The sequence below is a fragment of the Boleophthalmus pectinirostris genome, unplaced genomic scaffold, assembly GCF_026225935.1.
Source record: "Boleophthalmus pectinirostris isolate CB_2022bp ecotype Guang Dong unplaced genomic scaffold, ASM2622593v1 HiC_scaffold_3, whole genome shotgun sequence".
Taxonomy (NCBI): domain Eukaryota; kingdom Metazoa; phylum Chordata; class Actinopteri; order Gobiiformes; family Gobiidae; genus Boleophthalmus; species Boleophthalmus pectinirostris.
The window spans coordinates 14,075,117-14,091,177 of NW_026571299.1; the positions used below are offsets into that span (position 1 = coordinate 14,075,117).

Below are 16,061 nucleotides of genomic sequence, written 5' to 3' on the forward strand. Positions count from 1 at the left end.
GCGGTTTTGGTTTTGTGCCAGATGTTTGCTATACTGGCAATATTTCGATATTTAACTCATGCTAACTAATACTAACTCATGGTAACTCATGCGCTGTTCAGAAAGTGTAAATAAAAGACCAGACATGTGACCAGACAGTAGTAGGATCACACCTCAGTGAAAGTTTACAGCAGATGTACTTAAGGTCAGTGGAACAAGGATGTTATCTGTAAACCGCCAGTAACCGCTTTCCATAATAACAGGTCGAGCGGGAAATAAATCCCTAATCTTCCGGTCAATGGCCACCCTCTTTAACCCTCTGTGACACTCTGTCCCACTACGTGTTCTGATAAGGAGAGATAGTCAAGCCAATCTGAATCACTTTGACCAAGTGTAACCCTGGACACTTCAAAAACACATCCTGAATCCATCCTAAATCACAAATTCTGAAGAAATTACTTATTTATTTATGTGTGGCATTTGTGTAATAAAATAAAATCATTGTGGCACATGTTTTGCAGATGCAGATACTTCAACAAAACAAACTATACTGAGGCACCATTGCAATAATCATCAAATTTGTCATGTAGCGTTCTGACACAGAAAGGTGTGAAATGAAAATGCAGAGGAAGCTCTTCAAAACAGGAAGAAGATGTGAAAGTGAAAATGTACATGCGGAAAGAGTTTTTGGTAAGGTTATTCTAGCTGATACATGACCCTGTGCAATTGAATATGTGACTCTGTTTGCATTATCATCATCATTTTTATTATTATTTAAATATTTAAAGGCACACACAGCATATTCTGGAGGATTGCAAAGCATTGCTGTCAAAAAAAAATTTTTTATATTCACTAATCAAGACCAATTTTAATCTGATGATAAATCGCTAAACAAGTGTAAATTTCAGGTTCCCTCATCAACCTATAACATGCAAAATAAGATAATCCTCCAGCTGTTTCTGACCATGGACTGTATATATATATAAATATAAAAGGATGAATATTGTGGCCCCTCTCTCTGTGACTGCTGTTGTGAGCCTCATCCTTTTGGTCTTAAAATGTTCGTATCAGCCCGCTCTACATGACCATGGTGTTTTTATTTAGCTATTTTGTCCGTTTAAAAAATCCTATTCTTAACATAGAAAGTGGTGCCAAATTCAAGCCTAGCTCTAGACCTGGAGGTGGACGATACATGAGCTGGACCAAATGTGGGACGTGCTGGCACTTAGTCCAGTTCCAGACACACACGGACAATGTGTTATAAAGCAATACAATGGCAGTTATAATCTAATAATGTTTTTTACTTAGTACAGTGGGTGTTTTCTGATAAGATAACCTACATTATGAAATTATCAGGCGATTATTTGTCATCAAGGTCAGGCAATAAATCATTAACATGTTTCCACACAAATACACTAATCTATAATTTGTGTTATCTTTAATAGTAAATTCATCTGGTGGTTTATACAGTACAGGGATCTCCAACCTTTTTTCTACGGTGAGCTACCTACCTACTTACGAAACGAAAATGCCAGAGACCTACTAGTTTTAGCAGTCACAGAAAATAAAATACATATAAGAGCCATGGCAAGATTTAGATGGGGTAAAATTAGATAAAACATAAACCATTATTTATTTATGAATGATGGTTTACGATAATAATAAGCATTTGATTCATTAAATTTGAGTTATTCAGGACAATACATGTAATTCAGAAATTCCTTGGTGAGCTACTTGGAAGGGGGTGGAGAGCGACTGATAGCTCCCGAGCTACAGGTTGGAGACCCTTGATATAGTAGTACTAACCTATAAATGTGAAGAGTGAAAAATGTACTTTTTTCTTTGTTAACACAGTGTCAAATTGACTGTTGTTATTGTTCATCATTTAAAGGCACACTCTGTAACTTTTGTGGTAAAGGGTCTGCCACCTCCTTGTCTCCGTGGAGATGTCGTTGCTGGGCCTGTTGTTTTCTCACTGAGCTGCAGAGGCTGCACTAGCACAGAGTAATGATTGGCTGCAGGTTCTGGGGTTTAGGTATTGTCCATTCAGATCAGAGAGGAATTTTAGGTTTAAACCAGCTGGATTTCAGCACTGGAACTGGCAACCCCAATGAAAGATTCATGCTTATTCTGTTTTCTGACTGGATAATCTTTGAGAACCAAAACAATAAATCAGCATAACAATTGCCTATCATTAAGAGCTATATTTGATTTAAACACATTTACCTCATGTACGGGGATGTAGGTGAAGTTTATGAAATTTAAAATCTACACATATTTCCTTTAAACTTGTACATTGACTGTGTTCATTTAGAGGGTGTTTTGTTGTTAACAAAAACATGACTAAAAACATTCATTTGGATGTGTGACCCTCGCCTTTGGTGAACCTTTAATATTTATGTATTTTTAAATATATGTTCGTCCTAATGGCTAAAGACATAAGAACATGAGAACATAACACCATCAGGAGGCAGTAGAGACTCAGAGAATCACATTACAATGATGCCGTGGTACTTACACTTTGACAATGTGTCATAAAACAATATAATGGCATTTATAACCTAATAATATTCCTTCTGTAATATAGTGAGTGTTTTCTGATAAGATAAACCACATTATGAAATTATATGAGGTGATCAACGTCAAGAAATAAATCATTAACATGTTTCCACAAAAATACACAGGTTCACTAGCTAGGACCACACCAACAACGACATAGTGCAAAGAAGTTTTTTGATAATATAAGAAGCTGGGCAGACATGGTTGGGTTGAGACTATGGGTGGGGGCTCCGTCTCAATCTTCAATTGGCTCAGTTGGAACAGGACCCCCCTCGTAGGAGTTTTATGACTGAAAGACAAACAAAATAGGGGGCGGCAGGGTGGGGTTGAGTTAGATAAAACAAACTGGGATGATGGGAAAGAGAAATGGGCTTCTGGGAAATTAGAAGTGTGGTCGAGGTGAGGTGTGGTTCTCTGGTGAGAGGAGCGGGCGGTTGAGGCGTGGTCCTGCTCCTGAATCTCAGTTAATCCTATTAACTACATTTTGTGTTATCTTTATTAGTAAATTCATCTGGTGGTTCATATAGTAGTACTAACCTATAAATGTGAAGAGTGATTATAAAAAAAAGTGTTAAGGCAATGATCCTACATTTTCTTTTTTTTCTTTTTTCTTTGTTAACTCAGTGTTAAAATTGACTGTTGTTATTGTTCATCATTTAAAGGCACACTCTGTAACCTTTGTGGTAAAGGGTCTGCCACCTCCTTGTCTCCGTGGAGATGTCGTTGCTGGGCCTGTTGTTTTCTCACTGAGCTGCAGAGGCTTCACTAGCACAGAGTAATGATTGGCTGCAGGTTCTGGGGTTTAGGTATTGTCCATTCAGATCAGAGAGGCATTTTAGGTTTAAACCAGCTGGATTTCAGCACTGGAACTGGCAACTAAATTGGAAGATTCATGCTTATTCTGTTTTCTGACTGGATAATCTTTGAGAACCAAAACAATAAATCAGCATAACAATTGCCATCATTAAGAGCTATATTTGATTTAAACACATTTACCTCATGTCTGGGGATGTAGGTGAAGTTTATGAAATTTAAAATCTACACATATTTCCTTTAAACTTGTACATTGACTGTGTTCATTTAAAGGGTGTTTTGTTGTTAACAAAAACATGACTAAAAACATTCATTTGGATGTGTGACCCTCGCCTTTGGTGAACCTTTAATATTTATGTATTTTTAAATATATGTTCGTCCTAATGGTTAAAGACATAAGAACATGAGAACATAACACCACCAGGAGGCAGTAGAGACTCAGAGAATCACATTACAATGATGCCGTGGTACTTACACTTTGACAATGTGTCATAAAACAATATAATGACATTTATAACCTAATAATATTCCTTCTGTAATATAGTGATTGTTTTCTGATAAGATAACCCACATTATGAAATTATATGAGGTGATCAACGTCAAGAAATAAATCATTAACATGTTTCTGCAAAAAAACACAGGCTCACTAGTTAGGACCACACCAACAACGACATAGTGCAAAGAAGTTTTTTGATAATATACAAAGCTGGGCAGACATGGTTGGGTTGAGACTATGGGTGGGGGCTCCGTCTCAATCTTCAATTGGCTCAGTTGGAAAAGGACCCCCCTCGTAGGAGTTTTATGACTGAGACAAACAAAATAGGGGGCGGCAGGGTGGGGTTGAGTTAGATAAAACAAACTGGGATGATGGGAAAGAGAAATGACTGTTGTTATTGTTCATCATTTAAAGGCACACTCTGTAACTTTTGTGGTGAAGGGTCTGCGCCTCCTTGTCTCCATGGAGATGTCGTTGCTGGGCCTGTTGTTTTCTCACTGAGCTGCAGAGGCTTCACTAGCACAGAGTAATGATTGTCTGCAGGTTCTCGGGTTTAGGTATTGTCCATTCAGATCAGAGAAGCATTTTAGGTTTAAACCAGCTGGATTTCAGCACTGGAACTGGCAACCCAAATGGAAGATTCATGCTCATTTTGGTTTCGGACAGGATAAACTTTAAGAACCAAAACAATAATCAACGTTACAATTGTTACCATTAAGAGCTATATTTGATTTGAACACCTCATGTCTGGAGATGCAGGTGAAGTTTATGAAAAAAAATCTTACACATATGTCCTTTAAACTTGTATATTGCCTGTGTTCATTTAGAGAGTATTTTGTTTGACTAAAAACATTGATTTGGACCCCCGTTCTTTCCCTCTGTTCTGTAAACAGGACGTATCATCTGCAGCATCTCTGCACCAACCACAAAAAGTTCACATCTCTGCTCGACCATTCTGATTACTTAGAATTCAACACATATTCTAAAAAATATTTTACATGGAATTTTTATTTTGCACTATGTAACTTTTCAATAGGGGGCCTGTCACCTTGTTTCTATGGATATGTCAGTGCTCTGCTTGGAATGTTCCACAGTATGACATTAAACAGATCTACTTTACATTAATTCTATTACATGTGGTTTTATAGCTCAAAAATACCCAGAATAACAAACATTCTGTGAGTGGGGTCGCCTCTCCACAGATCTGACCTGTGACTTGGCCTGGTTTGGTCTCCATGATGATAGAAAGCTTGGTTTGTTTGTTGGAGGACATCAGCAGAAACAGCTAAATAGTAGTATTTAAAGTAGCAGCAGTAGTAGTATTAGTAACAGTAAAAGTAGTATTATATATTGCTCCGTCCATAATGTCCCGCAGTATGGCATTAAACTTGCATATTAGTTATAGGTCAGATCTCTTGAGAGGTGAGCAGACAGTAAGAATACACGAAGAATTTTAGCACTAAAAACTCCAAAGTTGAGTGAATAAGATTAATGCCATTCTGGAACATTCTAGACAAAGCAATGAGATCTCCATGGTAACAAGCAGAATCTGTTTTTCACCCTGGTTTAAGCCACTAATGTTTATATAGCTTTTCAAGGTCATTCTAGATTTTTTTATTGAGTTTACTTGGGTGCAATACTTACTATTTCAAGAGTTTTAAGTGATTTTAAGTGACTTGCATCCTTTCCTTGTAACTTGGTGACAGTGAATTATTCTGCCTACATACTGCCAGACAACATGTGTCAACTTGTAAAGGCTTTGTAAAGGACATAGTAGACAAGAATAGCACAGAGTAAAGTCAATAATAATATGATTCAATACAAAGTGGTTGAAAAAAAGGGTAAATTATAGTGTTGGGACGTGACACTTGATTTATGAACAGAAGTGAATGTAACTGAGGTAATATAACACCAGCTGATGTTTTCCACAATAACCACAATAAATAAATGGGAATGAGAGTAAGTGAGAGAACAGAAATACAAATGTTCAAATTAACTGGAAGTGGTTTACAGAAGTGGCTAATGGCTTCCTTTAAGGTTAAGCTGAGGTTAAGGCACATTTTATCTCCGTGATCTTGGTCAGAATGTCTTTTGTACCTGTGGTGCATGTTTTGGGTTGATGAGAGAACAGAGAGTGCAGGAGACCAATGGATGCCCTTTTTAACTGCATTCTAGAAATTAAGTCCTGGATGGCAGAAAACTTCCTCCAGCTTAACCAGGACAAAACTGAGGTTTTAGTCATTGGTCCTGAGGCCCAGAGAGAGAAACTTTTACCCAAATTCCAAACACAGTCCTTTAACCCTTCTCCACAAGTGAAAAACCTGGGCGTCATTCTTGACTCTGAGCTAACTTTTATCCCACACATTAAGAACATCACAAAAATTGTTTTTTATCACCTAAAAAACATAGCCAGAGTCCACCCCATTCTCTCTCTGGCCAACACCGAGACGCTGATGCATGCTTTTATCACCAGTCGAATAGACTACTGTAATGCCCTGCTCTCTGGTCTTCCCAAAAAGAGTATTTCAGATTTGCAATTACTACAAAATTCAGCAGCGCGTGTCCTGACGAGGACCAGAGGGCAGGACCACATTACACCGGTTTTAAAATCACTGCATTGGCTCCCTGTGAGTTTCAGGATCGATTTTAAAGTTCTTTTACTGGTTTTTAAATGTCTTAATGGTCTTGGGCCCTCTTATCTTTCAGAACTGCTTTTTACCTACGAACCCTCGCGGACCCTGCGCTCCTCCCAGCAGCAGGCTCCTGGTCATTCCCCAAAGTCAGGACACACACTCACGGAGAGGCGTCTTTTTCAGCACTATGGCCCTCGTCTATGGAACTGCCCTGCCGGAGGAGCTCAGGGCTGCAGAGAAACGTTCATGTTTTTAAGAGTAGGCTCAAGACCCACCTTTTTAGCTTAGCTTTTGATTGAAATCTTATACTTTTACTTGTTTTTTATTGTACACTTTTACTATATTTATTTTATCTTAGGCATATTTTTTAGGATTTCCAGTGTCTCCTCTGTAGGAGCCCTCTGCATCGGGAGTGGAGGTCAGCTGTGGCTGGGGTCTGTCATGTGGGCTCCTGGTGGAGGGATGGTGCTTGGGCCTCAGGTGCCTGGGCTTCATCTCTCCCCTGGACCCTGTGTGGTTCCTGGTGGTGGTGGACGTCTCTTGCTCCCGGTGCAGACGGCTCCTCTGATGGTGCTTTCTCAACTGGTTCGCCTGTATTCAGCCTCACATTTTATTGTGTCCGGTTATGTTTTTAGCGTGTGAGTGTGAGTGGTGTGTGTGTGTGTGTGTGTGTGTGTGTGCGTGTGCATGTTTGTGTGTATGTGAGTGTGTGTGTTTGGGTTGTTTGACTATGTGGGGTTGGGGGTGCGTTGGGGTTGGGTTGGTGGGTGGTTGGGTGGTGAAATGCGGGACTGTTTTTTAATCACTGTAAAGCACTTTTGTGTTGCATTTTGTATGAAAAGTGCTTTATAAATAAAGTTTGATTTGATTTGATTTGAACCATGTCAACTCTCCACAGAAAGGCCCGAACTGGGGCATTGAACCTGGAACCTCGTTTGCTGCTGGGAAGATGTCAGACCAGAGCTTGAGCATTACAGTTATTTATTTATTTATTTATTTTTTATTTATTTTTATCAAGTGTGGAGTAATTGTAATGTGTCAGTGATTTTAGTGGTTTTCTGCATTGAAATATATACATAAATAATTTATTTTATTTTAAAAAATACATTAATTAAATGTCTATGCATGTGCATTGTGTCATAAGTTAAAACACTTAAATGCAAATAAATAAGTCTGAAAACTACTTTACTTTTTTAAATTAAAAATGTAAATAATGAGTGCTTAACATTTAATTCAGTAGCATCAGTTACCTCATACAAATTTTTGGTTTCAGGTTAAAGAAGAATATATTTTTGTAAACAATGGATTTTAATGTTGATTGACTCAGCTTTGCACACATTTGGAAAACTTAATTGTATAGAGGCTGTACTGAGGTCATTTCAAAATGTCTTCATACACAGAAATTAAAGTAAAATAAGAGTTAGAAATCACCACATTTCCATTTCCTCCAAACAAGTGAGATCAGCAACAGTTGAGATTACAAAATGTATTTTGTTTAGAAGATTAAACATATTCACCGGTTGTGGATTAACTGGTTGTTCTGGAAGCCTTCACACATGAACTCACAAAAGACAGGGTTGGGCTATTGAGTGTAGTGTAGTAGTAGTAGTAGTAGTAGTAGTAGTAGTAGTAGAAGTAGAAGTAGTAGTAGTAGTAGTAGTAGTAGTAGTAGTAGTAGTAGTAGTAGTAGTAGTAGTACTCTTATAATAAGCATTTTGACTCTTGAGGATTTTGTGTTTTACTTTCTCTTTTGGTTAATTATTTTTATGACCTGATCTGGGCACATTTTTCACAGTTCAGTATATTTCTTCAGAGCTGCTTCAGACTCGCTCGGGCCAATTACTGCCATTCAAAGAGCAGATTATAGTAAACAGTCATGAGGTCACAGGTTCAAGTTCTGAGGAAGTCAAGGCTCACACACACACACAGACACACTCCGCATACATACAGACACACACATACACAGGCACACACAAAGACACAAACACACATGCATACACACAGATAAACGAGTGCGTGTGCTCAGGATGTGACTCATATCATTTCACGATCTGATCTGAACTTGCATAAATTGTAATAGTAAAGTTGAGTAATGATTTACATACTGTAGTACTTAGTAAGCATTTTGAGTCTTGAGGAGTTTGTGTTTTACTTTCTCTTTTGTTTACTGCCATTATCATTTCTGCCATTCAAAGAACAGATTATAGTAAACAGTCAGTTGGGGGGCAGATGGAGCAGATTGGCAGCCTCACTCGTGTCAGTCTGCCCCACGGCAGCTGTAGCTACAATAGTGCCTTAACACCAGCATGGAGTGAATGAATAATGCACAAAATTGACTTTGATCATCTAGATAAGAGCTGTATAAGACTACTGCATTATTATCATCATACAAACATGAATTACATTATGTAACCGCGCTGAACTTGGCCGTGCAAAAGTTCAGTGTTCGTTTTTGACTGTCATAGTTTATCTGCGCTGTGTTGTGAACAAATGGCCAGGGAACAGTGCTGTCTTTTGTGGTTTTAATCTGCACGAAACAAAATGTGTAGCCTACAGGTCAGGATGCCACGGCTCAACACGCGAGCTGCTGCACTCCACATACAATAACAGCAAGTCACATTATCATCTAACACTTAGCTTCTGTCATGACGTGTAACAGTTCTCTGTAATACTCATACATTGTGTAAAATATTAGATCATAAACGTCCCAAATGACATAAATAAGGTTTAAAATTGAGTGTTCATATAATGAATAATTAAACAGAAATACACAATTTTCACGACAGAAATAAAAGTCCCCCCGCCCCGCACACCACTTCACAAACTGAAGCACACAGCCCCACTCAGAGAAGTGCAGAGTCATGGTTTTAGATGATCACAGAGGACAGAGGGACATTCTCATGTCCAGACCAGAGCCAAAGGGACGAATGCGCTCTTTATACATCTGTTTATAAACACGGTCTATGGTTCTGACACAACAGGACACAGAGCTGAAACTTCGCAGCTGTTTGTGTCGTCCACGCGCTGTACGTGCCCGCGCGTGTGTGCGTGACGCTGTAGTGATGGGACCGGAAGCACAGATGTGATAAGAGTCTGCGCTCCTGCAGAACTGTGTCTCTCCATGTCTCACTGTGTCTGAGCCACAGGGACACTGCTCCCATCGCGGTGTAGACATGACCCTGATGATCCTGCTCCCGCTGCTCTGCCTCCTGTCTCCGGGCTTTGGACCAGCGTCTGCGCAAGACACAAGTAAGAAAACCACACGACACCTGCTCCACTGGTTCATTTGTGACAGTTTGTGTTTGTTTGCGGATCTGTGCTGTTTTCCGACACCTGAGTCACTGTGGATTAGCCCAGTGATTTTGGACATCCATGAAGCTTATTTCACATCAGGATGTATTAGACTTAGTACAAAGGCTATTATCGATGAAAGTGTGCACCTGCTCGTGCTTCTAGTGTCTTATTGCACTCATATAGACTACACGTGACATCATTAGGTGTGTCTCATAACTTTAGCCTGTGTGCAGGCCATGGTGCAGGCGCAGGGATTGTAGACTCTTGCATATCCTTTATGTGAGTCCTAGTGACCTCTAGTGGCGAGACCTTCCATTGTTTTGTACAGCGGTGCATGAAAACATTTCATTTAAGCTGATCCTTCCTTCGGAGGTCTGACTTAAGTCTATGTTTAATTAGAGAGAGCAAAAAACAAAAAACTATAGCCTATTGTTCAAAATACTTGGATAGTCTTCTGCTTAAATGCTGTTCTTCTATCTGTATTAATAGGCCTCACTGCTTTTCTAGTTTCTTTTGTATCCTCCCTCTCTCCATGATATTAGTCTTGTCTGTTTAAAAAAATGTCTATATGTGATACTTGTTGTGTTGTATGTTGTAGAGCCCAATAATATGGTGACTGTGTCAGAAGGGGAAGATGCTCTCCTCAACTGTGATCTGAGCTCTGAAAACTCAGTTAGAAGAGCCACGTTTGACTGGAGGAAAAACAATGGAGAACACGAAGGTGTTTAGTATGACAATGGCAAATACTCCGGCTCGGCCTCAACAGGTCAAAGTCAACAGTTCAAGACTCGTGTTGAGTTCTTTGAAGATAAAGTTGCATCTGGAAATGCCTCCATAAAGATCAAAAACACACGTTTGGAGGACACTGGCACATACACCTGTTCAATAATGAAATTAGATGGAGCCACACCTGTGGTTAACATTATCCTTCATGTGGGTGAGTATTTAATTCATTTAAATAAATGTTGTTTCACAGCTTCTGTTTGGCTTCTTTGTGTTTGCTTGTTGTCTGTTATGTGGTGTGTGCTGTTTTACTTTGCATATGCATCGTCTTCATTTATTTGCTCCTCTGTATTTTCTGTTGCCATTTAATATTAAAGAAAAGATCCCCAGACTAAAACCTGATCAGATCCAGGTTCATACCACATGCTATGCTGCAGGTAATGTTGAGTCAAATGTTCCTCTGAGGACCACGCTCAGACTGCATAGTCAGGGACATGAAATACTTGTACTGCATCTCATTTATTTTATCTCACAATTATTAACACCATTTCTACATGTTTTTATTTCTGTTTTACAGATGGTGTTTTAATCTTATAACACTTATAGTCATAAAGGGCAGATTTTAAATTTTCTCTTCACAAACATCATTAACTGTTGATGCATTGAAAACTATTGATACTTGACATCATGTGAAGATGTTACTGAAAACAAAACACGTTTGTAATTTAAGGAGATGTTGGGCTGTGAGTCAGTCTTAAACATTAATGTTTTTCGTCACTGTTCAGAGACAGATAAATATGTGAAAACTGTTTTCAAAGTAACTCAAAAGCTGAAGTCAAAATTAAGTGTAGCTTTCATATTGTGCAATAGTCTCTTGTAATTAGAAATATGACCTTTTCTGTCTTTGCCACAGGTCTCTTAAAGTTTCAGACAAAAAGAAAATGTTCACTTGACAAAATAGAGTTATTTAAAATTACTCATAATTGTTGAGTTGATATTGTTTGAAAAAAGAGTTGGCATAAAAGGAATGAACACAGGTCAATTTACAATAATTAGACTACAGTGATAAAAACAATTGTTATAGTTATTTGTTATTTCATAAAATAGGCCCACATCTGCACATTTTCACAGGTTTGTAAGCACAACCTGCCCACTAATAGCTCATAGTTTGAAAAAAAAAAAGTAAATATATATAGGTATTTGTTTCCCCCGTGTCTTTGGTTTGGGTTCGTCCTTGTTGAGTTAATTCAACACTAGACTTGTATAAATAAAGTCAAACAGGTGGATCTTCGTCCTGGTGCGGTTTAGACGTGAGACTCTCCATTGGCTGGACGCAGCTGTCAATCACACACTTGTTGCTCTCCGGAGCAGAGGCGCTTCTGTGATTGGCTGGTAGAGTTCTGAAGTTCGCTGGTTTGGGCCCAGAGCGGCAGAGAACTGTGCTGATTGGTTCCTTTTGTTTCTGGGCGGGTACAGAACAGTTACAGTAAACATCATTGGACGAACTGTCTTGTCAATTAATTTAGGTGATTTGTGTTAACAATTAGCATGCTACGGTTTTCCAAGTGTAATTTAAATCCGTGCATCACGTGTTTCACTTCATTTGTTGATTTGATTTGATTGTCTAAAATTATGATTTTAAAAAAACAAGCCTTTCTAATGGTTCACTCGCAGGCTGGCATCAGTTTATCCGTGTCCTCATATTGACTGCTGTGATATTCGGCTCTGAGGTGAACTTTTATTCTCTCCCGCAACAGCACGTGACGAAACTGTTTATTTAAATAACACAATTTAATCAACAGAAATATTTTCATAAAACATATTTATTTAGACGTAGTCCCTTTTCAGTTAGTTTGTCTATCATTAATAGAGAGGACTTATATATACGCATAGGCTATTTATATTTATATTTTTAGTTTTATTTAAGTAAGATCACATGCATTCTGGTGTATACAACAGGTTAAAGAACAGACAGAACGTTCTTGGTGAGTAACCTTCTGATAAGTAAAAATATTAAATGTTTCTCTTCCATGTAAAACAAAACTTCTTAAAAGTAGCTCATATTTCAACACCCTTGTTCACTGACAGTGTAAATTAAAATTCTAAACTCGTTCTCATTTTAAACTATTATTATCATAAATTATTCTCAGTCATTGGCTTCAGTTTAAAAAGGAATTGTCAAGACCAAACAAATGCTCCATGTGTTGTCTGTAATCCATCCATCCACCCAATAAATTTTTTTCGCTTACCGGGCCGGGTCGGGGGGCAGCATCTAAGCAGGGACTCCCAGACTTCCTTCACCCCAGACACGTCCTCCAGCTCCTCCGGGGAACCCGAGCGTTCCAGGCCAGCGAGAGACATAGTCCCTCCAGCGTGTCCTGGGTCTTCCCTAGGGCCTCCTCCCGATGGGAAATGCTCGGATCACCTCCCGAGGGAGGCGTCCAGGAGGCATTCGGAACAGAACGTTCCTGGTGTCTGTAAATACGTACCTCCTAAAAGTATAATGTTAATATTAATATAATGTTAAAGTTATAATGGGAGTAGATCAGACAGCAGAGGTCAAAACCACAGAGCTTCAACTTCTCAATAAGTTCAGCTGTTTGTCTGTACTAAAGGGTTCAGAGACAGAATTGAGGGAGATTTTAGTCAAGGTAAAATCAGGTTCAATAAACAGATTTACTAAACAAATGTTTAATTTAAGATCATCACCAACTTTTTATTCTCTCCTCAGGGGCAGCTCGAGTGCCAAACATCAGAACTGTGCGTGATAAAATTACTTGGCGACAGCTGGAGTGTAAAGCTAAAGGTGTCCCTGAACCTGAGGTGGAGTGGATAAACAGTGCTGGGGACGTTCTGGAAAAGCATGTTCCACAGAATCAAAATGGACGCTCTCCTGTTGAACTTCAAGTGAATGTGACCAGAAGTGACAGTTACACCTGTGTGGTCACTCAGAGGAGCATCCACCATCAGGTCAATTATACAACGGAAGTGAGCATTCCAGGTGAGAATAAGAGGTTCTTGATCAAAAGCTACAGAGAACAATGCTTACATTTTTATGAGCAAAAAAGACAGGTCGCCAAGCTTTTTGTGTGGAGTTTGCATGTTCTCCCTGTGACTGGGTGTGTTTCCTTCGGGAACTCTGGTTTCCCTCCTCAACCCAAAACATGCAACATACACACAATCCTGTGGTAGTCCTGACCAAGACTAGCAACAAGATCATGGAGATTAGTCCCTGTGTACTGTATGTGCTGTGTTTAGGAAAAAATTTACAGGTTTAAAAATAGACAGAAAGCAGTCTATAAAAATTCTTATCTCTAAGAGTATTGGCATGGAGAAAAATCAGTTTGTCGACTGGACAAAAGTTTGTTTGGTCAAATACATTTCGCAGCTCATCCAAGCTGCTTCTTCAGTTGTGGTCCGAATGCTGGTGGTCACTTCCTTATATCTGCCTGCACACACAGTCGACAAGCTGAATTTTCTCCCTGCCATGGATTCTACCTCAACGACTGAGGGATTCTTCACTCAAAGAGTATTGTCATCTCAGTATCAGTATACAATCTTACTGGGGGCATACTTTATGAGTATGGCTTTTCAATTATTCAACCCAAGTTCAATATTTGTCCAACAATCCAGTCCTTTTGCAAGTGCTTTGACTTTAGAGAGCAGGACCCCATGGTCACAGGTGTGGAAGTATAGCCCACATTCCATCCTTGTGTGCACTTGCATTTCATTGCTGTGAGGCACAACCAATGGCACTATTTCTTCTACTATAAGCCTCCATAAAGATACTGAAGACACAGATGTCTGATAGAGGACTATACAGCTGTCATTATACATATCCAAAAATCCCACATTATTCTCACGGTAGTAGGTATGCCACTATTTTGTATTTGCACAAAAACAGTAAAACACCAAAACCTAGTTTGTTGATATAATTAAATATAAAATCTGACATAAACAACAATGAATATAAGATATGTTTCCTCTGTGTGTTTCAGGAAAAAAAGACAACCTCCTAAGTATTTTGTATTTTTCAGTTACAGTAATATTGATTGTATTTTATAAAAAAATATAACAGTGATAATACATAAATATAAGTGTTTAGCAGAGTACAATATGACATTGATTCATGAGATCATAAACCGTAATCTACCTTTATCTGCTTTTTCTCTAGAAGATTACACTTTTATTGTTCTAGTTGTATTTGCAACTGCAGCCCTAATAAGTGCCCTTTGTTATATTGGTCACCTAAAAAGGCGGTCAGGTAAACCTTTCAATTAAACTATAGGTCTAATGGCTAAGATGGGATGGTGGTGTAAAGAGATGATGCAGTTCTGCCCTGTTCTCTGGACCTCAAAAAGAACATTGAGAGCAAAGTGTTTTTATGGTGGAAAGATCATAAGGAGGTGTTTCTGTATGACAGAGGCACGGTGGAGGAAGACAGACAATGTGAAAGGAGACTGAAACATTTTCAACATGAGGCCAAATCTGAAAATGCCTCTTACTATTCACGACAACAAAGACATCAGACAGTGGACGTTACAGTTGTTATTTTGCTGATGTCCACCAATCCAATATTATTCTTTATGTAGTAGAATGTCTCCTCACATTGATGATTTCTTTAAGATACTTCAAATTAAATAGTTAATGCAAATGTATTACACCCTGCTATCACAGTAGCAAACTTTACAAAACAATAATTAATAATAATTTTGGTTTGGGATTTTGGGCTCTTTCACTAGGACCACATGGCAAATGATAACTTAAACCCACTGGTTCTTAAACTTGTCATAAAGGGAAAGATGGGTTGAGAGAATATCCTTCCTTATCCTTTTGATTTTCTAACTTTCTGTTGGTTAAATCAATTATTTAAGACTGTGAGATGACTGTTGTCATAATTTTGGGCTTTACAAAAATAAACTGACTTGTATTAAGGGAACCTCCTGGTTTAAATCCATTAGCTAGGAGGTGGCATCGGGGAGCAGAAAAGAATGACAAGGAAGTGGATTTAATTGTGACGTAGTCCTGCTCCTGAACTTCATTTAGTAAAAGATTAGAAAAAAAACCTGAATCTGTCAATATATTATCAATATGATTCAACACCCTGTCAGAGAGGAAATCTTTTGATACATTGGGATAGATACATGTATGAAGTGTCATGGTTTGTGTTTTAAGAAAGTCAAACAGTGTTAAGAATGTTGCACTGTTAATTACTCACCGTGAAGCAAAGAAATGCTTCATTTTTAGGACAGTGTATGACTCAATCTTCTGATTTCTCTTTCATTTTCAGATTCCTTACCTCACGTACTTACTGCTGTTGTTAGTGTTGTTGTTATCCTTGCAGTCATTGGAGTGGTGTTAGCAGTGCTCCATTTCAGAGGCATTCTGGTTCTGAATTGCTCTGGTAAAGGTTAGTTCACTTCTTATTTAAATGTAAAGGTGACATTAACGTTTATTAGCTTTTAGATAGACAGATTCATAGATAGATACTCAAATTCAAATTTCAGCAGCAGCAACAATGAATCAAACATAACAGCATTTTTATTGATTCATGCATGTTTGTC

At 38.5% G+C, this 16,061-nt stretch overlaps 1 protein-coding gene across 5 annotated transcripts in view; it reads left to right on the top strand.

Moving 5' to 3' along the window:
- Positions 1-9,364: 9,364 nt before the first annotated feature.
- LOC110155846 (butyrophilin-like protein 1) overlaps positions 9,365-16,061 on the top strand; it is a 36,396-nt gene continuing 29,699 nt past the window's right edge. For all 5 annotated transcript variants that reach the window (XR_008633112.1, XM_055160665.1, XM_055160668.1 and 2 more), the window contains exon 1: positions 9,365-9,729. Coding sequence is in view for 4 of the 5 variants with exons in the window: in XM_055160665.1 (XP_055016640.1) it covers positions 9,654-9,729 (76 nt within the window). In the remaining variant the exon portion in view is untranslated. The remainder of the gene's footprint in view (positions 9,730-16,061) is intronic.